The sequence below is a fragment of the Lampetra fluviatilis genome, chromosome 11, assembly GCF_964198595.1.
Source record: "Lampetra fluviatilis chromosome 11, kcLamFluv1.1, whole genome shotgun sequence".
Taxonomy (NCBI): domain Eukaryota; kingdom Metazoa; phylum Chordata; class Hyperoartia; order Petromyzontiformes; family Petromyzontidae; genus Lampetra; species Lampetra fluviatilis.
Genome location: NC_136285.1, coordinates 10,459,290 through 10,485,894, shown reverse-complemented (window position 1 = coordinate 10,485,894; position 26,605 = coordinate 10,459,290). Strand labels below are relative to the sequence as shown.

Below are 26,605 nucleotides of genomic sequence, written 5' to 3'. Positions count from 1 at the left end.
GCTTCATCAGGCAACAGCCAGAGATATTTAGCTACCAGGCACGAAGATTGCAAGAGGTGCAATGACGTACATATATATGTGCGGCAATTAATATTGGTCCGTAAGCTCACAACATACGAATTGAATCACGTGTGCGTAAGAATGTATGTTTTTCGACTCATATGTTTCTCAGCGATGGGTTGACGTAAACCCCTGCTGTCACAACAGGCACTGTCATTCAATGCACCACAACGTTACAAAAGAGATTTGGTTGTTGCACTGAATCGTGACCCTGAATAGAGACAATTCGTCTGACCGCCAGGAAGGTGAATCCTTATGCCTCCAGTGCTCTGCTGGTGTACTCGCCAATCCGGACTGTGACAACTGCCACAAAGGCACCCGCTTCTGTCCGTTAGCAGAGCCTCATTCGTGAAACACGTTTCCTTTCGTGGTGGCTCTTGTGGGAACCTCCGTGAGCCGTGCTCAACGGGGGGGGGGGGGGGGGGGTGGGCAAACTCACCCGCAGTCCCTCTGCGACTTTTACGAACGGTCACGATTCAGGGTCTCGATTTGATTCAAGAAGCGATCGATGCACAGACGCTGCGGGGAATGCGAGCGTGGACTTTCCGCGTTAAGCCGCGTGTTTTTCCCAGCCTCCCCCCCATCCGCCTGCCCACCACCCCCTCAAGCCTTCCGTCTTGCAGCAGCTTCACCACCTTGAGGCCTTCGTCGTGAACGCCTGAAGACGCCCGCAGTAGTGCGCGGCGAAAGCGTGAGAGGAGATACACTCAATACCCCAGAAACAGAGGTCGCAAACGGGTTTTGATTCCTTACCCGTACCCGGCCGCACCAGGGTCGCAAATGGGTACCCGTACCCGTACCCTACCTGATACCCGGCTACCCGTACACGGCCGGGTATCGGGTAGAGTACGGGTAGGGTACGGGTATCGGGTACCCGATTGCGACCTCTGGGATGAAGCCATGTTGCAGGCGCGGGTGGGTTGATTCTAGGAACTTGAATTGTGAGAAGAGACAAGACGTTGGGAAATGAGTGACAAACGGTTACTCACCAGTGACTCACGGCCTACCCGTACCCGGCCGCACCAGGGTCGCAAACGGGTACCCGTACCCATACCCGGCCGGGTACGGGTAGCCGGGTATCGGGTAGGGTACGGGTATCGGGTACACGGTTGCGACATCTGCCCAGAAAACCACACTTTGATTCCGAGCGTCTATGGAAACCTACGTGCTAAATTGCGGTGAACGATAGTGCGCCTCTTGCAGCTGCAAAAGCAACGTGAACCAAATGCAACTGCGATGCAATGCGAGCATTGCGAGGTTGGTGGTCGATATCGATATGAATTTAGTGTTTCGGATGAGGGTTTCCGTTTGTCTCCTCTGTTCAATTGCTGAGAGATAATAAACAATTACAGTCAATCCATCTGCATTGAATACGTGGCTAAAGTGAACTGCAGGGTAAAAGGCACGCGGCTAGGGATCCCATAGCTTTTATTGATAAACGCAAGCATTACGCAGACTGTGATTGTGCGCTCTGCCAAATTAAAATAGAAGACTGGACCGCAGAGCGACTCCATCGCATTGATTTTCAGGGTCTCAAGTGACGCCAGCGCTTGCAATGTGGCGCTCGCAAGGCAGAAGTCACTAACACCAGACACCACAACGCAGATTGTTCGCAGTTGTGGCTTCAGAGTAAATAATAAGCACGTCCCGATCCCCCGCCCCCCCCCGTCACAATTCAGGGCGGTGATCAGATTCAGGACCTGATCGTTTCGTGTCTCGTTTTTAAGCATTTGGTGTTTTACCGTTTCGCTTTCGTTCCGTTTCGTTTGTGCCGTTCAGACGGCCCTGTTAGCTTAAATGTAGCATCGCTGCATCACTTGCACAACATTTGCGTTAAACGTAAGTAATCAACTCATGAATCCCCCCCGCCCCGCCTCAGTCTAGCCCAGAGTATAAATAGTACAAACCGGTGAGCGCGGTTGGCTTTGTATGTATGTTCAACATATACACACAGACAAACCACGGTCAGTCCATCGACAGGCTGCATTAGGTGGGGTAAGATGTGGACACTCCCACCTCCTCCAAGATATCTGGACAGCGTGGAAGAGTAGGCCAAAATTCCCTCTACAGGACATCTCTAGAGGAGGCGCGCTTCCGTCAGCAGTGGTGTGAGCAAGCAATTGTAGTGGCTGCACTTTTACCTTTTCTACATTACATAGACAAAGACCACCCGTGTAACCAGTACCAACACTGGAGGAGCAAGTGCTATTAATGAGCACCTTTGAGGGCCGGCACGGCACACGAGGGGGTGAGTGGCCAGAAACACGCGCAGCCACCTTTGTCTCCCGAGTGGTAATATTTGCACGCAGCACCAGTTACTTATTTGAGGCTGAGTCGACCTAGGGGAGGCCCAGAACCGGTTCACTGGTGTTGACCGTGAGCGGGAATCGAAGCCGGGTCACCCGAGTTCATAGCGCAATGCGCTCATCGCTGCGCCACCGCTCCCCACACGCACACACGCAACGAAATGTAATTGAATGCACCGTTGAACCAGAACAAAGGTTTAGCGCAGCAGAGCCAGTTCACGTGCAGCTTGGTGAGCAAGAGACTGGCAGCGCTGACATTAAAAACCAAGACCCCAGGAGGAGGCGTGCCGCTGATGCAAGCACCGACGGTGGCCACGTGAACCTCCCTGGGGAAGAGCCGCCCGAGTGTTTGGCACGAGATCTTGTCGGGGACGGTCACAGCGCCCAATGTTGTTTTGCTTTCTGTACCCTGATGTTGCGTCACGGCGCCGGGTGTTGATGAAATTAGCGTTTGCCCACGCGGGCATGAACTACGGTTGCCACCTCTTAGGTATAAAGAGCCTGGGACGTACATCATGGGGAGAAGAAGAGCGTCTCACAATACAAGAGGAGGGGAGAACTACCTCTGAATAAAATGTCTTTCGTGAGTGGCAAAAAAAAAAACTAAACTTTTAATGCCCCCGCACCTCTTGATTATCACGGTTGGCAACGTACAGTGCGAAAGAAGTTCAACATACATACATACATCCCGGGAAGACTTCAGATATTTTCCAGGATCGCAGACTCTACAAGAGGACTCTTGTGGGAAAATCATGGACAGGTGGCAAACCCTAACATTATAAATCAAATCTCGACTCCTCTATGCGACAATTCGTCGTATCGGCATGAGAGGGAGGCGAAATTGTTAACCCAAAATGAGGAACAAGTGAAGAGTTTTTTTTTGGTCTCCCTCTGCCCATGTCGAGTCGGGGAGCGCAGCATCCAGCTGCCCGTCCCCCCCACACCTGTCCCCCCACACACCTGTCCCCCCACACCTGTCCTCGCCACACCTGGCCGTGACGTGGGCCTCACCGCTACAGAGACACAGACTGCTACGGGTGACTGGCTGGGCTAGGGGGCACTACGACCCCTTTGCAAATAAAGCCCAAGGGCAGTCGTCTCGACGCCGTTGCCCCAGCAGGCTGGCTCTGGGTTTTTATTTTGTTTAACTCAAATCAAAATGAACCGATTTACTAATTCACTGGAGGCTGGCGATGGGCACCCACCATCTCCTCGTCCTCGGCCAGGACCAGGTCGTAGGCACTCATGGCGACGCAGAAGATGATGGCGGTGACGCCCTCAAAGCAGTGGATCCATTTCTTCCGCTCGGAGCGCTGCCCTCCCACGTCAAACATCCTGTGCCGGGGTCGCACACACGTGCACACACACACGCACGCAGACACACACAAGCACGTGCACACAAGCACACGCGCGAACACGCACACACACGTGCACATTCATGGTCAGGCTCGTAAATCTCTCGCGGATCCTTTATCGATCCACACGTGTGCCACTATCACGGGATGGGGACCAGTTTTAGGCACGTGCGCGCATGCACAAGTGCGATACCAGCCAACAGACGCTGCTGCTGTTATCAAGCTTACCGTGCAGGGTTTTTGTGGCGGTGCCGACACCAGCACCATCGCCGCTACCAGCACCAGCCGCTACCAGGACCGCTGCTGCCAGCAGCTCCTCCACTGCCAGCAGCACTACCGCTACCAGCACCACCACCGCCAGCAGCATCAACACTGCCAGCACCATCAGCCATTACCAGCCGCTACCAGCACCACCGCCGCTACCAGCACCACCGCCGCTACCAGCACCACCGCCGCTACCAGCACCACCGCCGCTACCAGCACCACCACCGCTACTAGCACCACCACCGCTACTAGCACCACCACCGCTACCAGCACCACCACCGCCAGCAGCATCAACACTGGCAGCACCGCCGTGCCCTCGCCCTCACGGGAGCCACCGCGCTTGGGCGCCACTCACTTGAAGTGGAGGTCTTTGAAGGTGAAGTGCGTCTCCACGATGCCCGTAGTCTTGACGCGCGTGCGCAGCACATCCTGCTGCGTTGGCACGTAGTCGGGTCGCGAGATCCGCTCCAGGTCGTTGAGGTAGCTGCGGGGGGGGGGGGCAAGGGGGCGGCAACGTGAGATTCCAATAGAGCGCCATCGGTGAGCGCTGCCAACGCATGGAATGCGTCGTCCGACGATGCCAGTTTCATCCATTCGCTGGCGACGTTTCACGAACTCACGCGACGTCACTCCTCATAGCCCTCAACTGGCCCAGCCCGGCCATACAGAAAGAGAATGGCTGTAACGTTCTTACCCGCCCCTACTAGACAGTGGTGAAAAAGAGCTTTACAGCTCATCAGATTCCTCCAAAATGAATAAATATTCGGATTCTGAAAAATGCCGACGCAGAATACACACGAGGGGGTTCTGTGGGGCCTTGAGCGAAAAGGATGCAACAGTTACATAGGATTCACCAATCGCACCTCCGATTAGCACGGTGGGCTACGTACGGCACGAAAGAAGTTCAACATACGCACATACACGTGCATGAGAACGTACGTTTTTCGATTCGTGTGCTGTTATATAATAGGTTCACCTGACCCATGCAGCTGCTGGTGGCCGCTACATTCAACATCAACGTTAAACAGAGAATCAAATGTTTAATCGAACCACGGCGACAAATTATGGCAATTAATATAAAAAAAAACGCTAGGGTGCAGTATCTTGAGCTTGTTTGTATACCATTGCCCAAGCAGGAGAGGCGTTGTAACAATATGGCGATTACAACCACTTCCGAGTTCCTGAATGCTTGTGAGAGCCAAATTTAAGCTTGAAAAACAGTGCATTATGAACTATTACAGGCTCTGGTCTTACCACAACATCATAGTCAGAGACTGGAAACAGAGCATTGAAATATGGTCGCGTCTGTAATTTAACACAGAGGCTGGTAGTGCCTGTTAGCTTTGACATGATTTTAATTAATTGGACCGCACGCATCGTTACCCCTACTTTGGAGAAGACGCCTTTGGTTGGGATGATTTAAAAACTTGAAGCACTTTTAAGTTTTAAAAGAGAATCTTGCTTCCACTCACCGCCGAAGCTGAGATAATTACATTTTACCTTCAAGGAAGAGTCAGACTTAATGAGGCTCATCGCATACCTAAAACCCACCATCACGAGCAGTGCTCATAATCCCCTGCCGCACAAAGTCCACTGAAAGCCTTCCAGGGAGATCAATTGAACAGTCTTTTTTTGTTTTACGCCGCTGTGTTAATGCATCCGAGGCAGATGGGGAAAAGCTTCCATAAATGCCATGACCTCGCCGCGTGGAGCATCTGGACAGCGAGTTTCGCGGCGCATTAAGCACACGGCGAGACGCATTTGCGGGAACACCTTTGTGTGCGGTGTCATTAAGTTTGTCCGAGGGAGCGGTGCGCGCATGACCACAGGTGTCTGTGAACCCAAGACACACAATGTAATGCCCACCTTATGGTGATCCGCGTGAACACGTGGGGCTACAAAGAGGCAAACACGACCACCTGCTTCTACTCAGCAGCAGCAGCAGTCCTTGTGTGTGTGAGAAGGTTTGAGCACGTTCAATTAAACAAACATAAAAAACAAAATACGAACAAAAAATTGGGCCAATTTAAAGCTTGCAGATGGCCGGGTTATAAAAATGTCATAAAATGGGGCGCAATTTGCCGCGATGAAAAAAAAATATCTATTTTGAGAGAGGCCTTTGCCAACGTCAATGGCGACGGGCGATATCAAACTTAGGTGAGGTGCAGACGCACACGTGGAAGTCGCAGGTGACCCAGCTGCCAGAGAATGGCTCTCGCTAGTTCAAGTTCAAGCTCATTTATTAGGTATAGCCCTGTGAGCCATTCGGCTCTTGAATCGGGTGCAAATGCAACAAAGAAAAAACTTGAACAAAAAACATCATAAAGTGAATATGTGACTGAGTGCAAACAGAAAATCCAAGAAAAGACAGCAAAATATTGCAGAAAAAACACGAGGATAGACAGGATGCTTGAAGTTCACCTTTCCCTCCTACCCCGACCCGCCCACGTTGCATAGGATAAGCGGAGTTCTGCTGGGCTGCGATTATGTTAAATCAGTAGCATCCACTGGCGACTGATGACTCAGTACGGAGCCGACTGATTGTGCGCTCCTGTATCTAGAGGTTCCCACCATCATCGTAATCGGCATTTGTGTCCTCCTGTTCAAGAGAGTAATGCAGACTCAAAACTATCAGGATTTCGTCCAAAACTTGGGTGTGTCTCGTAGCCATATCGAGACATGTCGTGGGTGTCTCAAAGCCATATCTGGAAAATGTTGAACACGTCTGAATTTCTGGGTGTGTCTGGCCACCCACAACACCCACGCAGTGACTGCTCCTCTGGCCTTCCTTTCTCTGCTGATATTGACCGCTTTATATGGATGGTGTAATGTCGTGAGCTGCGCAAGCAATGCAGCTTTCGTAAACAGACGTGTCCTGTTAAACGGTGCTTTAACTCGAGGTCAAAAATACGCGTGTGTGATATTATGGCAAGTAATGCAGACGATCGCGCTCATTTTTCTACGTTCTTCTTTCTATTACGCAAGAATAAATGGCAACGAAGAACCAACACAATGCACGTTTTTTATCAGTTGCTTTGTACAGGCGCCAAAGGTCCAAGACGGGGAGTGGACAGCAACAAACTGCAGTCGTGAATGTGTGAGAGATACGAGCGAACGCTGTTCCTCACTTGAGCGAGGTTACATGAACTTGGGGGGGCAAAGAGACGATGGGAAGAAAGTCGAGGGAAGAAGCAGCAAGAGAAGTGGTTGTGATCCGCAGAGTGGTGAGTGAGTGAGTGTGTAGTTGTGACCTGCAGTGTGGTGGGTGAGTGTGTAGTTGTGACCTGCAGTGTGGTGGGTGAGTGTGTAGTTGTGACCTGCAGAGTGAGCGAGTGTGTGGCTGTGACGTGCAGTGTGGTGAGTGAGTGGTTGTGATCTGCAGTGTGGTGGGTGAGTGAGTGTGTGGTTGTGACATGCAGTGTGGTGGGTGAGTGTGTAGTTGTGACCTGCAGAGTGAGTGAGTGTGTGGCTGTGACGTGCAGTGTGGTGAGTGAGTGGTTGTGATCTGCAGTGTGGTGGGTGAGTGAGTGTGTGGTTGTGACATGCAGTGTGGTGGGTGAGTGTGTAGTTGTGACCTGCAGAGTGAGTGAGTGTGTGGCTGTGACGTGCAGTGTGGTGAGTGAGTGGTTGTGATCTGCAGTGTGGTGGGTGAGTGAGTGTGTGGTTGTGACATGCAGTGTGGTGAGTGAGTGAGTGGTTGTGATCTGCATTGTGGTGGGTGAGTGAGTGTGTGGTTGTGACATGCAGTGTGGTGAGTGAGTGAGTGGTTGTGATCTGCATTGTGGTGGGTGAGTGAGTGTGTGGTTGTGACATGCAGTGTGGTGAGTGAGTGAGTGGTTGTGATCTGCATTGTGGTGGGTGAGTGAGTGTGTGGTTGTGACATGCAGTGTGGTGAGTGAGTGAGTGTGTGGTTGTGGCCTGCAGTGTGGTGGGTGAGTGAGTGTGTGGTTGTGACCTGCAGTGTGGTGGGTGAGTGAGTGAGTGAGTGGTTGTGACCTGCAGTGTGGTGGGTGAGTGAGTGTGTGGTTGTGACCTGCAGTGTGGTGAGTGAGTGAGTGTGTGGTTGTGACCTGCAGTGTGGTGGGTGAGTGAGTGAGTGGTTGTGGCCTGCAGTGTGGTGGGTGAGTGAGTGTGTGGTTGTGACCTGCAGTGTGGTGGGTGAGTGAGTGAGTGAGTGGTTGTGATCTGCAGTGTGGTGGGTGAGTGAGTGAGTGGTTGTGACCTGCAGTGTGGTGAGTGAGTGAGTGGTTGTGACCTGCAGTGTGGTGGGTGAGTGAGTGTGTGGTTGTGACCTGCAGTGTGCTTGTGTGAGACGAAGCTGATCTGGCAGACCGAGTCCTAGTTTACACCAGTGTTTTCATGACCCAATTTACAAAACTCGGTAAACTAACTTCACGAGATGCTGCTTGTCCCTTTTTTTCCCTCTTTTGAAAATCCAACGTGTCCACACACAAGGCCCTTGCCATTTGCTGTGTACACAGCACCTTGTATCTTTACGTGCACGCGCACATGCATATTATTGCCAAGGCGAAGGTCGACGAACAAAGAGGCAACGGACTCGATGGCAGAATTACGGCTCTCTGTGGGGGCAAACAGCCACAAAAGCGCAATCTGGCAATGTCGCCACCTGCGCCTGTGCTCCCACACGGTGGAAATAACGCGTACTCTGCGATTAAAGAAAAAATAGGCCTCTCCAGAAGGACCGCCGAGCTTACGAGCGCCACTGGGCCACGTCCCAATCCTTGATCGAACCACCCCGTGCGCGATTGAACTTCGGCAAGAAGAGGAAACGCAGCTTCCTTCCCCCCCTCCCCCACGGGGGCTGGTGCCAGATGCGAGTGGCAGATTGACGCACACTTCCCCAAACGCAAACACAGGATGCGCGCGCGCTCACGTGCGCGCACGCGCCGCTGCCTCCCCGCGCGCTGTGCCACCACAGAGGCACGAGGCGGCCGAAGATTCCACGCGCATCCGTTCGGCCTTGTGGAATGCCCTGGCCCCAGTGGCGCTGGAGAGCGCCGCCTGTTGTACTGCAAGTTGCACAGGGCCCCGTAAGAAGTGGGGACAGCTTGGGGAGGGCCTTCATCCAGAAGTGGACCGATCACGGCCGATGACGATGACATTGCATTTGTGTTGGTTGGTTGGCATCGTGCGATGAGACGAAAGGCATTTGCAATTGGGAAAGTCTCATGGCGAGCAACGCGTCCGCCTTGCGTGTAAGAGAACGGTCCCTGGGAGACGACTTCACAAAAGGGGCTGCTGAAGTCACTTGAAGAGACTGCACCATTATTCACACTCGGTGCACACCTCGCACTGCCCTGGGTGTTATGCAACACCAGGAATCGAGCACGCACACACACATTGCCACACGTTTACCACACACATTATGAAACCTCTGAAGCTGTTGCAACTTTTAAATCATCTAGATTGAAATCTCATTTCTTTAGAACTGCTTTCTTTGTCCTTCCCCACATCTCCAATTAGCATGGTTGGCTACGCGCGGTGTGAAAGAAGTTCAACATACATACACACACATGGCGCCACTCAAACCCTTCCCCGTATTAAAAAGCGTGCAGGGGTTAAGAGGTCGAAGTCAACTGCACCCTCACGCATTGAAACACAGACCCACGTTCTATCGTTGGGGTCGCAGTGCCGTATCTGCAATGCCGCCTGAGGTCAAATCGCCCCGAATGCCCCCGATATCGTCAGACAGCTGGTTTAAGCCTGCTTTAGTTCTTCGATGGGAGAGTGCCGGCTAATGCCAGGTGTTGTAGGGTTTAGGCTGCAATGTGGCCAGAAGCTGGTAGTATATCAATTAATTCTTGAATCTGTGTGCAGCTGTGAGTCACCCACTCCCCTATACTTACATCGGTTTTCTCCTGGTGCTCCGGTTTTGTCCGACATGACCGCCAACACCGAGTAACAGAACTGGCCCAAACACCCCAATGTAGCAACCTCCTGAGAGAAAAAATAAATCGCCCTGCGATTCTGCATGGCTTTTCTGGTTTAAAAATAAATAAAAAGGCCATTCTTACTATTACGGTATTATTATTATTTCATCATGAACATCATTTCTGCACACACCCTTGAGTATGCACACTGCTGGCTCAGCTGGCGCTGTACTGCAGCCCCCATCGAATAAATAATTATAATTTAAACACAGATGGAAATGTACTACAATTGTAAAATTAATCAGCTCAATACAGCCCCTTTCCTTCATTTCCTCTTTATACATTTAAATCTAAAGATAAAACCACAAAACAAAATTACTTAGCCAAATTACATTTTTGTTAAATGCCGCTTTTATTTTCTGATATCGCATTGCTGTGTGCGCCAATCAGCTCCACAGCACTGTGGAGGGTTTTCCCGGTAGTTTGCCGCGTGTAGCTAATCTGACGTCCTTTCCGGTTGTACCATGTATCGTTGGGCACGATGTCCGATGTTTCGCTCCACAAGCTAGCGGGAAGCTTTTTAGGGGAACTCAGTTCCCGATGCTCTCCCGGCACGTGGAGTAAACTGTGAAGACACCGTGCTGAGTAACAAGCGGTAAAATCTGAAAGCACATCGGAGCGCGACAGCATGTTTGTCAATTAACATGGTTGGCGATGTATGGTACGAAATAAGTTCAACATACATACTTTACACATCTCAGGATACAAGACTTGAAGGCCCAAGTGAACCGTTATATCGCGGTACACCTCAATGCCCTCCTTTGCGACAGCCTCGGAGTCTTTTGTTGTTGTTGTTCAGGTGCAATGCAATGCCAAAATGGCTTGCAGCCATTTATCTCAAAACGGGATTTATTTTAAGCACGCCTTGGCTACATCACCTACAAAGCTGCAAGCCATTCACAGCATCCAGTGAGAATAAATACCTCAGAGTGCAATGGGCACGTTTCCCATTTTACCTCTCAGAGTGCAGTGAGCACGTGTCCCATTTTACCTCACACAGTGCAGTGAGCACGTTTCCCATTTTACCTCCCAGAATGCAGTGGGCACGTTTCCCATTTTACCTCAGAGTGCAGTGGGCACGTTTCCCATTTTACCTCACACAGTGCAGTGGGCATGTTTCCCATTTTACCTCAGAGTGCAATGGGCACGTTTCTAATTTTACCTCCCACAATGCAGTGGGCACGTTTCCCATTTTACCTCCCAGAATGCAGTGGGCACGTTTCCCATTTTACCTCAGAGTGCAATGGGCACGTTTCCCATTTTACCTCCCACAATGCAGTGGGCACGTTTCCCATTTTACCTCCCAGAATGCAGTGGGCACTTCTCCCATTTTACCTCCCAGAATGCAGTGAGCACATTTCCCATTTTACTTCACGGAGTGCAGCGGGCACTTTTCCCATTTTAACACTGCCACCGTTGCACGATGTCGACTACTTCTGAGGCAGCTTCAGTGGGGCTTGCAGCCTCGTGTCAGATACCCGAGCCGGTCAGAGCACCGAGCCGGTACGATCGCGATATGCAAGGTTCAAACCCACTGTGGTGATATGTTAACTACCCCGCCAGGTATACAGGAGGTCGTGCATGTTTCTTCCCGTGGTCGTTGTGGATTTTTCTCCGGGTCCTCCGGTTTTTCGCTCCACTTTTTTAAACAATGTGCGTTTAGAGTATTTGGCTGCTATAAATTTTCCACGTGATAAGCCACTTCGTTGAGCTGTCACTTGTGATAGCCAGGTCGCTACTGAAAAAGAGCTATGTAGCTCAGTGGCCCTTGCCTGGTCAAATAAAAATAGTTTAGTTTAGACTCGGGAAGCCATTCTTGTAACTGAACCAGGATCTCAAGTGCAGGAAGTTGATGGTCTTAGCCCTGCCACCGATGGCTACAAAATGTCATTATTATAAAGAGGGCATTGAACTTAATACAGCTATGTTGTGGTCCTGGAAATCAAACGTCTCGGTTTGATTGACATCCGTTGAACACTATTTGCAGGGCATATAAAAGGTGTGCTGTTTCTAGCGTGGCTTTAAGGGGCGTTTTAAAGGGACATCAGCAGCATTTCCGTGAGATCATCTATCATGGATGTTTCCGAAACACGCTGGTAGTCACTGTGAGAGTACCGAGTGGAAATTTCACCACCTCGTGACACGATACAGATAGCCTAATTAGAATACAGTTGGTAAATAAATAAAAGGCCAAGAGCATTATTTTAAATACTAAAAATAACTTGCATAATAATGCCAATTATTTATAATAATGGCAATTATTTCACCAGGAAAAGCCTCACTGGGTTCACAGATGTTTTCATAAGGGTAGTTTTTTTTTGGCAAAATCCCTTTAATGAGTGTATCGCTTGCAAGAGGAAAGCGGAGAACGTGGAGAAAATTCACTCGTACAACGAAAATCCACACGTACAAAAAATTTCACACGTATAAACAAAATTCACACGTACAAAGAACAACACTGTGGCGTTGGAACGAAAAGGGTAAACATTAGGCAACGTTTTGGGCTATGGACCGTCTTCACAGCACGCAGAGACAATCTACATCTGTTGGCTCTCGATCTGTTCTGAAGAAGGGCCATCGCCTGAAACGTCACCTGTCGTATATTTGATTTATTTTAAAAGCAATGTTATTGACGAATGTGTTGAGTTTTTTGTTTTTGTTATTTATCTACCACTGCCAACGCAATATCACCAAATAATTAGGGAATACATTAGTAACCTAAGTTTGTCTTTAAAGTAACACTTATTTATGTATCCAACATTATCCGACACTGTGTAAATTACTTCTCGAGCAGTAGAAATACTGTTCCAGTTTTATATACGCCATTCAGCAGAAGCATCCGGAAAAACAGCTTTTGTTTACCCAAGAAAGCCTCACTGAGACTCATTACTTTTTCAGAAGGGTCCTGCCACGTTTTCACCAGGAGGGGGGTGGTGTTTGCTCCATATATATAGCATTTAAAATGAGTCATTTGTAGGTAATATATTTTAAAAATTACAAATTTCGACCATGACTCTGGAACACAACGGCATAGTTGTGCGAATGATCCCACTGGGATCTTTAATGTGCGCTGTAAAGCAGACGGCGTGTCGCATTTTTACGGTTATTGGACGGCGCGGTATTAACCAGGGCGACCGCTGGATTCAAACCGTGAACCTCTGCAATGAGTGGCGATCGCGCTACCGCTGGGCCGCGTCACCGCCCGCTGCAAGCACCGAAACCTTGCAGAACAAGACGGCGATTGCCAGTCTTCTCTGCCCATCAGCACCGGGGTTTAAAAGTAGGTCCCCTTCCTGCGAGGCTCGAAGTCAGAAGCTCAACAGGCTGCATTAGTACCCAAAGCCACACAGCCACTCACCCACAGCCTCCTGATTCATCTGCCCTGCTCGTCACTCCACCAAGCCTTTTAAACAGTCACACTTCCATGACAACCAGATTTAATATATATGCGGTATACATGAAGGGTAATCCTTCAATAATCCACGATTCGCTCCTCTGCAGACCGTGAATATTAACGGGTGGTGGCTACAACCCCTGCATTTATATTGTGCTACATTATTTACCCATTTATTCCAATGTCAAATAAAGCCTGACTTAACCACAGCGTAAATCAGATCGGCCAAGCAAAGGTGCTCGCAATTTCTACAAATGATCGCGATCAGAAGCAGAGAAATTCGCACCAAAGAACATTGCCCATAAACTGCGTCAAGCATTTCAAGTCAGATTGGCAACTATTGTAGTATACCGCTTCCGTGTACATTGCACGAAGCCCATTCTTTCAATGCAGCAGAGGGCACATTAAGCTTCACTGCTGATGAGACCCAAAAAGGTCAAACGCAGTCAGATTCCACAATAGCCTACTCTGCCTACATTTTCCATTTCACCTCGTGTGTTCAGCCCTTGGTCAATAAACTGCCGGATGAAGGCCTCCCCATGCTGTCTTGGTCACGGGAAGTTGTTTGACCATACTTCCCCATGCTGGCCCGCATGGGTTGGTAAATGGTGTGCGCACAAGACCTGTTCCATTATAAAGTCACATGATTGTGTCTTTTGTAACGCATTGCAACAGATTTCCTTTCATTCAGAGATGCGGAACACCGTGGACAAAGCTAGAAGGCAGCCAGAACTGGCACAAACAATTGTCAAAACTGTGTGGTCCTATATTGGGATGTTTGGCAAACTCCATGAATGAGTGTTCGTACACGGAGTACCCTGACAAAAACTCACCGTGCGAGGGAAGGGTGCAACACTCTAATCCCCATACAGATTGAAACAGATGGAGACGAACCCACTTGCTGTACTGCCATCTCTTGGTGAGCACGGAGACGGGAAGGGGTGTTTGACATACATGTGAGTGATCCACCAGTGCTGGATGGCAGGCGTGCACCACCGCCGCCCTGCAAACATCACTCGCCAGGAATCGAACTCAGGTGGCCGGGCTCAGGATGCAATGGGCTTCCACGAAAATAAAATCGCGAGGTTTTTCTGCCGTTAGCTGATAGCGCGCGTCTTCCTTTTGCAACTGCGAACTGAGAGATGCTCCTTCCGCACTGTATTCTGTGCAACCGCAGTAAAAATATACGCGGCCTCAATGACCACACGATCGTTAATTGCATTTATTTATCTCGGATGTTTTGTAACGGGCTGATTTTTTTCTCCGTACGAATGTAACTTTCACGCACTGCATGTACAAACACACATTAACACACAACATACAGTACACACAAGCACATGTACATTACACAACCATGAAAACACGCATGCATAATCGTTTGTGTATATATATAAAGCACAGTACATATAAATTATGGATAATTATATAATTGCATATACAAACAACCCAGATGCTTTTTCACCACTTAAGGGCATCGGGCTGGAGAGGCATTTACACAAGCGAATACCTGCAGAAGGCAGTACATACAGTACATACAGTAGGTTACACAAGTACAGTATTTACGTAGGAGTGTATAAGCGAATTATCACAGGTGATGGTGACTGTTCTGATTTGTGCACGTTTTAGATGTTTCTGTGTCTTTTGGGTTATTCCAAGTCCGCGTTTCTTTCCGTACTTTTCAGCTTCTTGATCCACAGTCGTTGTCAAATCATCAAGTGTTTAATCTGTTTCAGAGCTGCCGTTATGCACGGATTGAAAACTTCCCCCTCGCAGGCATAATGCCAATTCTGCTTTTAATTTCCAAAAATGCAGTTGTCTAAAACCATTAAATCCTGCCCTTCTACACCGATTTATTTCACCATTTTCATCCCAGTCTGCCTTCAATCGTTTTTCAAAACAAAGCCAGCAGGTGGAGAGACAACGCCCAAGTATATCAGAAGCCATCGACTATCCACTGCTGGATAAAAGCCTCCTCACACTGTCCCCATCCCCAAGCGCTCCAATTCTGCTGCCATCCATCTCACTGCCACGCACGATCTGATCACGCCGCACCATCTCCGTGGTGGGCATCCCTTTAGGTGACGTTCTCTCCTTTGGATGCCATTCCATTCCCGGTCTCAGGCGTGATCCGATCTAGCAATGTGCCCTGCCAGAGCTCATGTACTTTTCTTTCATTGTCAGTGACGTCATCTCTGACTTGTGTTTTCACCTTGATTCATGCCCTCCATTTCCTGTCCCTTCGGTGTAGTTCCAAGGGTGCATCTCTCATCCATCATATTTGTACGGGGTCCAAGAAGGTAAGGTACCTACAACGCACCCGGCAAGAGAGTGTCTTGCAAAGACGATCCAGTCTTGCTGGGCTAGCATCGCCGTAGCCAGGTACAGGGGAGAGTGCGAGTGTCCAATGAATAGCTCTGTCAGCGTGACCCATTCCCGGCGGATGAGACAGTGAGGTCCAGACTAACGAGACACCTGATCCATCACCCTCTGTGCGCGAGCAGCGGAGCGCCGCGGTGTTGATCACACCACTTACGGCGCAGCGGCGTCACAGCGGCGTCGCGTGTGGCACAGAAGGGCAGTCTTCAAGATTGCCGACACTTAGCATCAGCAAAACCACACCGCAATTGTCAGCCTAAATGCAACTACACCCACTGGGATGACTGTAATGGGGGAAGGCTTTTATCTACTTTAAATAGCGCACATTACAGTCTTCATCTGGTTTGTATTTGTCGTCTGTCTTTTTGTCCTTTTTCTCATTAATTTGTCGAGGGGTGGTGGGCGGTTTCCCTCTTGGCCTCTGAATCGGCACAAGGGGCCAGGTGGGGAGGCCCGAGGGTGCACCACAAGCCTCGGCACGGCACCGCGGCCAGGCAGCTAATCGTGGATTAAACGTTACTCTTACCAAATGCCCCCGGTAACTTGCTTTCCAGACACACACGTCATTGGAATCGTTCCTGCCAGATGCCACTTTTACATATTAATTATTGTCTGAATAATATAGCGAACGACAATACTGCAGTAGTGACTTTGATAATAATATACACCGAAGTGGCACGAATGCGCCACGGTGGCGAGATGTTAATTACCTCGCTTGGTATACAGGAAGTCATGGGTGGAATCCCAACTTCTGACGCCCGTATATTAGGAGTTTGCATGTTCTCCCGATGGTCTCATGGATTTTTTTCCGGGTCCTCCCGTTTCTCACTCCACATTTAGACACGTGCATTTAAGAGTATTTGGCTACTATACATTTCCACGTGACAAGTCACTTCATTGAGCTATCATTTGTGGCCAGGTCGCTTCTGAAAAAGAGCAATATAGCTCAGTGGGCCTTACCTAAGCATAGCAAAATAAAAATAAATTGTTTAAATATCATTTTCAGTTCTTCGTCAATCCACTGCTGGATTGGTCAGTGTAGGTTTCAGAACAGCAGATCACGACCGGTTGACATCACTCACCCATGGCATTAGCCGTGGCCTGAAACCCAGGCTCAAGGCACAGTGAGATAACCACCCTGTCATTTCTCTCTATTGTTTAAAATGGTATATTTACTTTATTAAAACGGTGCTTTTGTGAACCACAACAAAAATGTAGTACACTTTAATTATTTAAAATAAAAGTTCACACATTATAACTCAATTATCCACAATGCGCCCAATATCTCCTGAGCTTTTAAAAGTAAAGCAGGCTTGAACCCGGAGGGTAATTGGATGAGTAACACGCGTTATAGGCTGCTGTGAAGCAACGTTTGTGCAGCAAGTCTCATTGCTGTTCTGCACTTCCATACTCTCCCGTCTACCCTGCCCGCCTTAACCAACCGGCACTGACAAAGCGTGGTGAAGTACGGTCGAATGATCCCGACGAACCAGCACGGTACGGAAAGGGGCCTCAGCCAGCAGCGGATCAACAAGACGGCACAACATGTGACGTGGCTGCATGTCGAGGACGCTTCCGCGGATATCTCCTCGTAAAAGAAGAAAAAAAAAACGCGCAAAACGGACGAGCGCTTACGCACGGCGTCATCGGGTCACGCCAGCGCGGCTCATTAGGCGTTGCGCGCACCTGTGCGGCGCTAATAGGCTTCAGGGCCGGGCTGGCTCGTAGCGGCAACACGGAGCGGCCGGGCCCTGCACGCGCCATCGTCACACGCTGGCGACGCGTGGGCCAGGTGTGCTACCGGAGAGTCTCTTGCCATTCCGTATTGCGGGGCGCTGGGGTGTCCCTTTTGAAGCGGGTCGCGTGCGACGGACTCAAATATAGCAGCACCGAGGATGACGTTGATTCATTATTTTTCACAGATGTTTTGCACGTGTCGCAATTCACTCAACTATTTTTAAAACTAAATAATTCATATTTTTCCAGGTAAGGCCCACTAACCCCCCCCCTCCTTCCTCGCCCTCCCAACCACGGCGATTCGATGGATTGCCACGATTTGTTTCAAGAATCCCATTTTCTTCACCTCCTTTTTGTCATTCCGTTCATATTGTTTTGCCTTATTTTGGGCCCTTTCCATGGTTTTGCTCGCTCCGTTAGCCTCAAGGTAACGCCGGCATGCCACTTTGCACAGGTTTTGTAGGAATCGTAAAACTATTTATCTGTGCACGGACAATTTGCACGTATTATGAAGAGCACAAATCTATTTTCATCGATGCATCGCCGCACAGCATGCCCAATAGCCATGTAACAAACAACAGGAAAAAAAAAACGACGGGCTGCAAAAGATTAATTCAGATATTAAAACACACACACGTGGCAAAACCACAAACATGCAAGGACAAACATCGTATTGTTAGTCGGGTCAGCCTGCCCCAGCGAGTATTGTTGGCGAGCACCTGTTGGTGGCAGCCATGGCAAACGACACGGTGGGGAGATTACAGCTAAATCTCAGGACGGGCGCGCAATCTATTGTATTGCAAGTGCCGGTGTTGACACAGCCCAAGAACTGCACGGATCTACGGTGTGTTTTCGGGGTTCGCACCGGGTGCTGTTCAGAACGATGTCCGACGTTTTGCTCCCAACGAAGAAGCTCCCAGGACGTATAAGCGAAACGTGGGACGTCGCGCTGAACAAAACGCGACACGTCCTGACAACACGTTCAGTAGCTGTGCGGCACAACTGTGATAACCTATCTCCCCCTCGCTCATAGTAAGTACTTTACAAGTACTAACTGCCAGTGATGCTCTGGGTGAGGAATACAATGTGGTTTGCTGTTACCTTGCCACACGACCGTCCTCCATAAACGCCAGGCATGGAACGATGCACCATTTCGTCGATTATTCAGCTCACGGGATGCGCATACAATTTGTGACAGGTGCGAATGGATTATTCCCAATGTATGCAAATGATATGCAAATGATATGCGAATGGAACATTTAGGCGAACGGAGCGGGGAGAAGAAAAAAAAACCTCCGAAGAAACGAGACAGAAAACAAGGAGAATGAATAAAAATAGAGATGATTACAAATGCAAATTGTTTGAATTGAATTACAAGCCCTATATATATTTTTAACATTTTCTCAAATCGTTGGGAGGGGGAAAGTGAGGGAGTGGTGGGTGAAATTGTTTTTGTGTTTAGTTTGTTGTCCTTCCACCGCACCTCCGATTAGCGAGGTTTGGCTACGTACATTTGCGAAGGAAGTTCAACATACAGACAAGTGTAACACATGGTTAGCTTGCAGTCAGGTGGAGGGGAAGAGATCGCAAAAGCACAGAGCCCCACGGACATCTGAGACGACTGAAACAGGACAGAAAGAGGGACACGGCAACATTCACCCTTCTCCCGTAACAACACAATATTGCAGACACTCAGCATCACGGTACAGTGCACTGGCAAGTCAATTATCATCGCAGTTTTCTTGCCACGACACTGAACAAAACGAGCACATACGTTACTGTCGCGAGGGTGACGCAGGGATGCAAGGAAGTGGCAATGGGATAAATAACAGCTGCGATGAGTTCCGTGGGAACGTGGATAATCTGGAGAGATGGAGGCGCGCTAATACAGATCACATTTCTGCGATAATGGAATCATCTGTCTGGACTGAATGGAATTGCTCGCCAAAAGTGAAGCTAATTGCAGCGTAAATATTTATCTAACAGCGGACGGATCTCAATCTTCTTAATTATTGCAAATTAGGGTGCAGTACTTAAAAAATTAACCCGTAAAAACAAAGTTTTTCACTATAAATCCTTTATATGCGTGGCATCGGTTTTATTTTATTATTCATTTCTGTTTTTCTTGAGTAAGAGTTTCATTTTTATCACATTGGTATTTTAAATTAAATATGAAAAAAAAAATTTCCTAAAAAGTGGAAAATTTTGGAATTTTGTTTTCACGAAAATAAATTGTCACGCACAACGAGTCTGTGTGCAAAATGTCAGCTCGATTGGATCACGGGAAGTGGGTTAAAAAACGACCGAAAGATTTGCACGGTCGTAAGCGCGCAAGCAAGCAAGCAAGTGAACTTAATATAAAGGATTTAAAAATGCAACAACATTAACGACGACGATGGCAACGTCACAGTGCGGATGGCAAAGAAGTTAAGGTTGCAATATAACCAATTGCAACACAGGGGGGTGGATAACGGAATTTCAATAAAATTAATAAATAATTATTCTTCTGAGCTCTGTCTGATCAGAACATTTCTTTAGACTGGAAGAATCTGATGAGCTATGAAGCTCTTTTTCATAGATGTCCAATAGGGGCGGGTCGTCATTGCTATGTCGATCGTGAGAGCTGTCTCACCATATTGCACCACGCTGGTCAGTGTGGGTTGATGAAGGGAACCTGCAGGATCTGATGGGTATCTCTCACTGCTAATGTTAGCCATGACTGAGGATGAAACTTATTTGGCCGCTATACGTCCGCATGATAAGTCACTTCGGAAAAATAAGCTAATAGCTCAGTGGGCTATACCTGGTAAAATAAAAAGAGGTGATAAAAAATGTTAGTGATTTGCTTACCTTTCCCATACTTTGCACTCCTATTATGTTTTTGTATTTTTTGGTGTTGTAACTTTCTGACCCACCCCTACTGGACATTTGTCAGCAAAAAAAGAGCTTTATAGATCATCGGCTTCCTCCGGTATAAATAAAGATTCTGATTCTGAGCTCGGGTCTCTAGCTTCATAGCGCAGTGGCGTTAAACACTGCACCCACCCCCTGTGTTCCACCTCTTTCAATCAAATGAGCCTCCACAAAGGTTTACAGTGGTTCTCGTCATAATGTTGAACATCTCCAGGCATAAAAAAAAGATGCTAACACTGCTGCGGTGCAGCAGTGGTGGAGCAGCGGTTCGTACAATTGCACTACAAACCTGGTGGCTCAGGTTTGATTCGTGGCCACGGGGTAACATCCTTGGCGAGTGACATCTGTACTGGCGGTGGGGGAGGAATTACATCACGCAGTGGGGTGGCAAACGGCTGCAAGTTATTAAATGTGTAGTGGTTTAACGCGCGTCAAGGGGGGTAATTGTAAACACGCGTGGGTTGGGGACAGTGGGGACGTATCGGGACAAACAGGTGTTGCTGGGGGACAACGGCCGAACGGAGACGGCTCGTTGGGTAATTATGGGATGCAGGGCAGTGATTGGCCGGTTGTTGTTGTCAGGGACAAATGGTGGCGCCAGTAAGTCTGGGAATGGGAGCAGGTGGCAGCGGAGGCCGAGGGGCGTCGGGGAGACGCTGGTTAATTAATTGGAAATTAATAGGGACGGGGATAAATACGGGAGCATGAGAGTGAGACGGGGAGTTGTGCTGGGAGCTGGATGGAGACGTTCGGAGCAAAAGAAGAAGATATGAGAAATAGAATAGGGTTGCGGTGGAGCAGGAGAAGAAGAGGAGACGAGAGGAAGGATAGGCTAGCAGTGGAACGGGAACGAAAGAGACAGTCGGAGTGAGACAGAGAAGCCGAGAGAGAGCGACAGCTAGAGTGAGACGAAGGCGAGAGAAAGACAGTCGGAGTGAGACGGAGAAGCTGAAAGAGAGCGACAGCTGGAGTGAAGCCGAGGGAGAGCGAGGCGATCGAAGACGAGACAGGCGAAGCAGAGAGGAGAGTCGGGGGAGAGAGAGACGGAGAGAGAGAGGGAAGAACGGAGCAAGCGAGGCCGGCTGAGCGCGGCGAGCGAGCAGAGAACGCGCTGGAGAGTGGGTGGTGGAATGTGCTGAGTTTGATAAAATAAAGTAACGACGGAAAAAGAAGAAGTTGTCCTCGTAAAGTTCAGCACTACATTTGTACGGCTACATACAGTACACACAATAACATATACAAATAAAACGCCCGCCAAATATTGCTCAAACGCCGCAACCCCATGCACACATTTCAAATCAAACTGTTTGCGGGTTACACAATAAAAAAACCCCCAATGTTTATGATGGGCATTCAAGGTAATCAACTGCTGAATGATTGTATACCTTGACATGCCGCGGCTGTCAATCTATTAGGAGAGTGTTTCATTACATCTCAAAATTCCTTTTTTGCGAGTGATTTAGCAAATGGGACCTGGTCACATTTCCATACGTCTTCTGAAATTGCTTTCAGAGTGTTGGCTTCCGGCTTTTTTTTTGGTGCTGGTGGGTGGGGGGGGTGTCATATTGAGTACAAGTGGGATCTACAAACAATTATCCTCTTGACAGCCTATATACGTCTTTGTGTGACTCATTGGCCAAAGTGACGTAACGTTGCCGCTGCGAATCGTCAACGGCACTGACGCATTTACCGTTGCCAGTCCGGCTTTACTTAAATCCTGATTGCAGTGACAAATGACTCTTTGCCTATTGCTAAAAGGTGAAACTAAATAAATAACTACACAAATACATCAGCAATGGCGCTCGAATGCTGGAGAGGCATTCGCGCGCCACTTGACATTCCGCTCATGGAAATTCAACTCTACAAATGTACTTGGTTGCTGCTGCATTGCGAACAAGAAGGTGGGCCCAAGCGTGGCAGGACACATCGGGTTATTTACTTTATTATAACACTGGCATTAAAGACATTTTAATGTTTCATTCTTTAGGTTAATATTTCATTATTCATCAATATTTAATGATAATAGCTATAATTTGTGGTCAGGTCGCTTCTGTCCAAAAGGAGCTATATAGCCCAGTGGGCCTTACCTCGTAAAGTTTAGTTTTAGTTTAATATCTATTTTTAATATTCCTTTTCCAGGTGACGTAAAGATGGAAAGAAGGCGAACAAGTTCAATTCGTTTTTATGTATGCCAAATAAGGCAGCTGTAATGTAATAAAGAGTCCTAAATTCATTTCAAAAGAGATATCCATGCGTGCATCATTGTTAATGGAAGGCAGTTTGTTAAATTAAATTAAATAACCAGGTGTATCGTGACTTTTGGACCTCCCTTTATAGTTAGTGGAGGTGGCTAAGTTACTCAAGGGTCAAAGCAGTGACCCGTCACTGCCGGCCTCCTGGGTTCAAGTCTGGGATTCAGCTACCTGCGATTAAACCTGGTTCTCAAATATAGTGAGGTCAATTAAAAAAAACCTCATCATATTCAATATGGATTTTCAAATAATTTGTCTAAATTCCAGTTCGATTTGGTTTCCACGCCATGGTTATTTCTCTGGCTGCCCACAAAGTGTGGTGCCCATTGTACGGTTAAGAGGCTCCTTAAAGGGATCTCAGAAGCAGTTCTGTAATATCAGCTTCTGAGGGCCACTCTCTATTAGTGTGTGACGCATGACCTGGTACCGAGAGCACAACTGTAATAGGAGTCGGGAAGAAAATAAATAATGATTACAAAAAAAATTAAGAGCACATTTTGCTTGATACAGTACAGGCACTGCTTGGTACAAAAGGCTTAGCCCATTCCGTGGCAAAGTCTTATAAGCCCGACCAGGTGTCACAGTGTATTACAACATCCCAAGCGTCGTTTCGTTCTTTTATTGCGGCAGTCTGGACGACGACGGAAACGTCAGCCAAGTCTGCCATTTATGTCCATTGGTGGCGGTAACTTTCGATATTCTTTTACGTCCGTAACGAACGGACGTCCACAGAGCGAGCTTCGAACCCACGTCACCACGGCTGCTGTTTTGACCTCCTTGACTGTTTTGACCTCCTCGACTGTTTTGACCTCCTCGAATGCTCAGGGCGGCGCGACGTTTTATCCGTACGCTAATCCCAAACCCTGCGTCCCCCACAATTAACGATCCACGAACGCCCATGACACCGGTTCACATTTGCGATCGCTTTTTTCCGTTATTCAAACAAGCAGGCAAATTAAATAATGTTAAAGTAGTTTCCTGATTTTGTTGTTGTTACAATATTCACATCAACCAGCAGTTTGATATTCAATTCCGTGTGAAATGTAATTAACCCCGGCTCGTAATACAGTCCTCTAGTTCCAAACTAGCCCTGTACTGCTGCTCCTGCAGTACTGCTGCTACCACTACTAAAGTTAGACGACTGCTGTGGTTACTAAGGCCACTGTGCTACTGCTACTATTATAACTACTGATGCTCATATGACTACGAATGCTAAAACGACCATGACTACTGCTGCTAATCATGCTTAAACGACCATGATTACTTTGAAAACCCATCTCTTTAAACCGGCCTTCCCCCCTCTTTAGTTTGGTCGGTGGCCCTGGTTGTTTTTTGTTTCCTGATTTCCATGCATTGAACATTGTGATCCTAGGATGGAATGCGCATTATACATTTCAATTATTATTATTGACTACTGATGCTAATGTAATAACAGCTATAAAGGGTTCACGTGGGGATTGGCTTGCCGGTCCTGCTTGTAGCCAATAAGGGTTGAGATAGGGACCATGGCCCAGGCGTGATCACGACAGGTCATCAGGAGTGATTGGCCTAGCCATTCGGGGCCCCAGCTAATGGGGAGCCGGATGAGGGGCGTGGTCCCGGGATTGACAGGGAACCATCGAGAATGGTCGAAGCTGTCCATGAACGATTGGCTGGGGGAACCACGTGACGCAGGTATTAAGAGCGAGTGAGAGAGAACGATCGAGAGCAGACTGAAACTGAGAAGAGCAGGGTCACGCGCGGACGGGGGCTCTGGGTGCCACGTGCGCGGTGGGGACGTAGTGCGAAGTCTGTCCTCTCTCCGTTGTCTGCCAGCAACGGAGAGTGAGTGAGCAAAGTGTATTGTGGAGTGGAAATAAAAGGACTGATTCCGAAGCCGTCTCAAGAAGGATTATTACACTAATATTAATAGGACCACTGCTGCTACCAATGGCTGCTGCTACAGTACTACTATGACTACTGCTGCTCCAAACACCTCCGACTTCTGCTGATACTAATATGGTTGCAGCTACTCATACAAATATGACGACTTACACTGGTACTAATATGACTCACATTACTCCTAAAAAACTGTCCTTGTAACCACTGCTCTGATTAGCACGGTTGGCTACGTACGGTGTGAAAGAAGATTCATATTCTTAGGTTTTTTCGGTAAAGTCACGTAGGTAAAACATTAAAATTAATAAAAGTAAAATAAAATAAAAATCACGACGTTTTGGAGGCAACACAAGCCTCCGTCTTCAGGTGGAACCGTCACAGCCACGACAGTTTTAATGTTTTACCTACGTGACTTTACCGAAAAAACCTAAGAATATGAATCTTCTTTCACACCGTACGTAGCCAACCGTGCTAATCAGAGCAGTGACGAAAGCTTCAAATCTAGGTGTGAAAGAAGTTCAACATACATACTGCTGCTGATACAAATATGACTACAGCTGCTGCGACTACTACTGTGACTACTGCTGACGTGATGACTAACGCTACGATTATTCATATTCTCCATAAAACTAGAGGCGGTCCGTCGATCCCCCGGTGTTTGATTGGTTGAGATGACATCACTTTGGGGTTTCAGGACTGTCAACACCCGGGATGCTGAAACCAACAGTGGCAGCAAGGGGGCACTTGCTGGGAATTAAATAACGACAACCGATTCATCTTCGTCTTGACGAGGCATGCGCTGCCATTGAGGTGGAAACCGGCTTCTTGGGGGTTCATGGCGTAGCGAGGGCGGCGTAACAACTGTGACGGGGATGGCATCAACGTTGCTTCGCCGAAGGCCTGACGGCGTTAGGGTTGATGAGTTACGAGGGGAATGGATCAAATGTGAAACTCCGCGCGATCCAATGGCAATAACAGAAGAAACATTAAAACGCGAAACGCATGCTAGGTAGTGCCACTGCTCGCAGCAGCAGCAGCAGTCGCTCTGGATTTAATGGGATGCATTTATCCATTGACCCTCCACGTAATTACATTTATTGGCATGATCTGAGATCGTGATTTGATTACATTATTTATCATTTTTTGTTCAATGGTCACCACGTGCTTTGTACGACTGCATTTTTTTTTCTGTCCAGCAATAATAATAATTTATGGATATTTAGCAATCTACTCCTCAAAAAAGGTGTATTCATGCCGTGTCAGTTGATTGGCCACGCTTTGCCATGCTGGTCACTATGGGTTTATGAAGAGGAGGCCCAACACCCATCAACAAGTCACTCATGACCGATGTTATTATTAGATAATTTTAAGAGATCTTGATTCTAAAATGCACGATTTCATGCGTGTTTATTTTTTTATTGCAATAGTGCATTGGCAGCGGTACTGCATGAGCACCAATAACAAACACCCAACACGCTTAGTAATACTGCCCCGAAATATTCAAACGTACGCAACCGGTGACATTTCAGGCAATGGCCTTTCTCTCTACCAGCAAGGGTCGTTGCCCAAGACGTCGCCTGTTCTGTATTTTCCCCACTCTAGGGCGTGTGTACGTCGAACTTCTTTCGCACCGTACGTAGCCAACCATGCTAATCGGAGGTGCGGTGTTAAGGTGCTGTCGACGACAAGCCCAATCCCCCCCCCCTCCCTCCTTCACTAAGTCCTGCCGCGCCAATCTCGGGCTTTTGTTCGTGGAATTTCTGTGCCCCCCCCCACCCTTTGTTCCGTGATCGGTGCTCTGTACCGGTGCTTGCGTCGTGGAGTTGAAGTAAAAACAAAACGAAAATAAAGGGCTGTCGACGAAAACGCACTTCAATTGGCGGTTGGCGTTCGAAGTGGAGTGCGGCCCTCAAAGGGAATGGCACCGCCCCCCCCACGTGTGATCGCCTCCCCCCCCGTGATCGCCCCCCTCCCCTCCCGTGATACGGTGGATCAAACAAATGACTCGAGAGCGGTTCACGCAAATGCTTCTCGCAAGAGGTCACGCGTTTGGCGCAACGGTCCTTCGCCGACGATGCGCGGTGAACGAACGACGAAAGCGCCGAGTGTCGCTGCTCGA

The 26,605-nt window shown here is 48.4% G+C and overlaps 1 protein-coding gene across 4 annotated transcripts in view; it reads right to left on the bottom strand.

Moving 5' to 3' along the window:
- Positions 1–26,605, bottom strand: part of LOC144934791 (guanine nucleotide-binding protein G(i) subunit alpha-1-like) — a 120,951-nt gene that overhangs the window by 15,214 nt on the left and 79,132 nt on the right. For all 4 annotated transcript variants that reach the window (XM_078860946.1, XM_078860948.1, XM_078860950.1 and 1 more), the window contains exons 6-7: positions 4,341–4,469; positions 3,572–3,701 (exon numbers count right to left, since the gene is read on the bottom strand). In XM_078860946.1, coding sequence (XP_078717072.1) covers positions 3,572–3,701; positions 4,341–4,469 — 259 coding nt within the window. The remainder of the gene's footprint in view (positions 1–3,571; positions 3,702–4,340; positions 4,470–26,605) is intronic.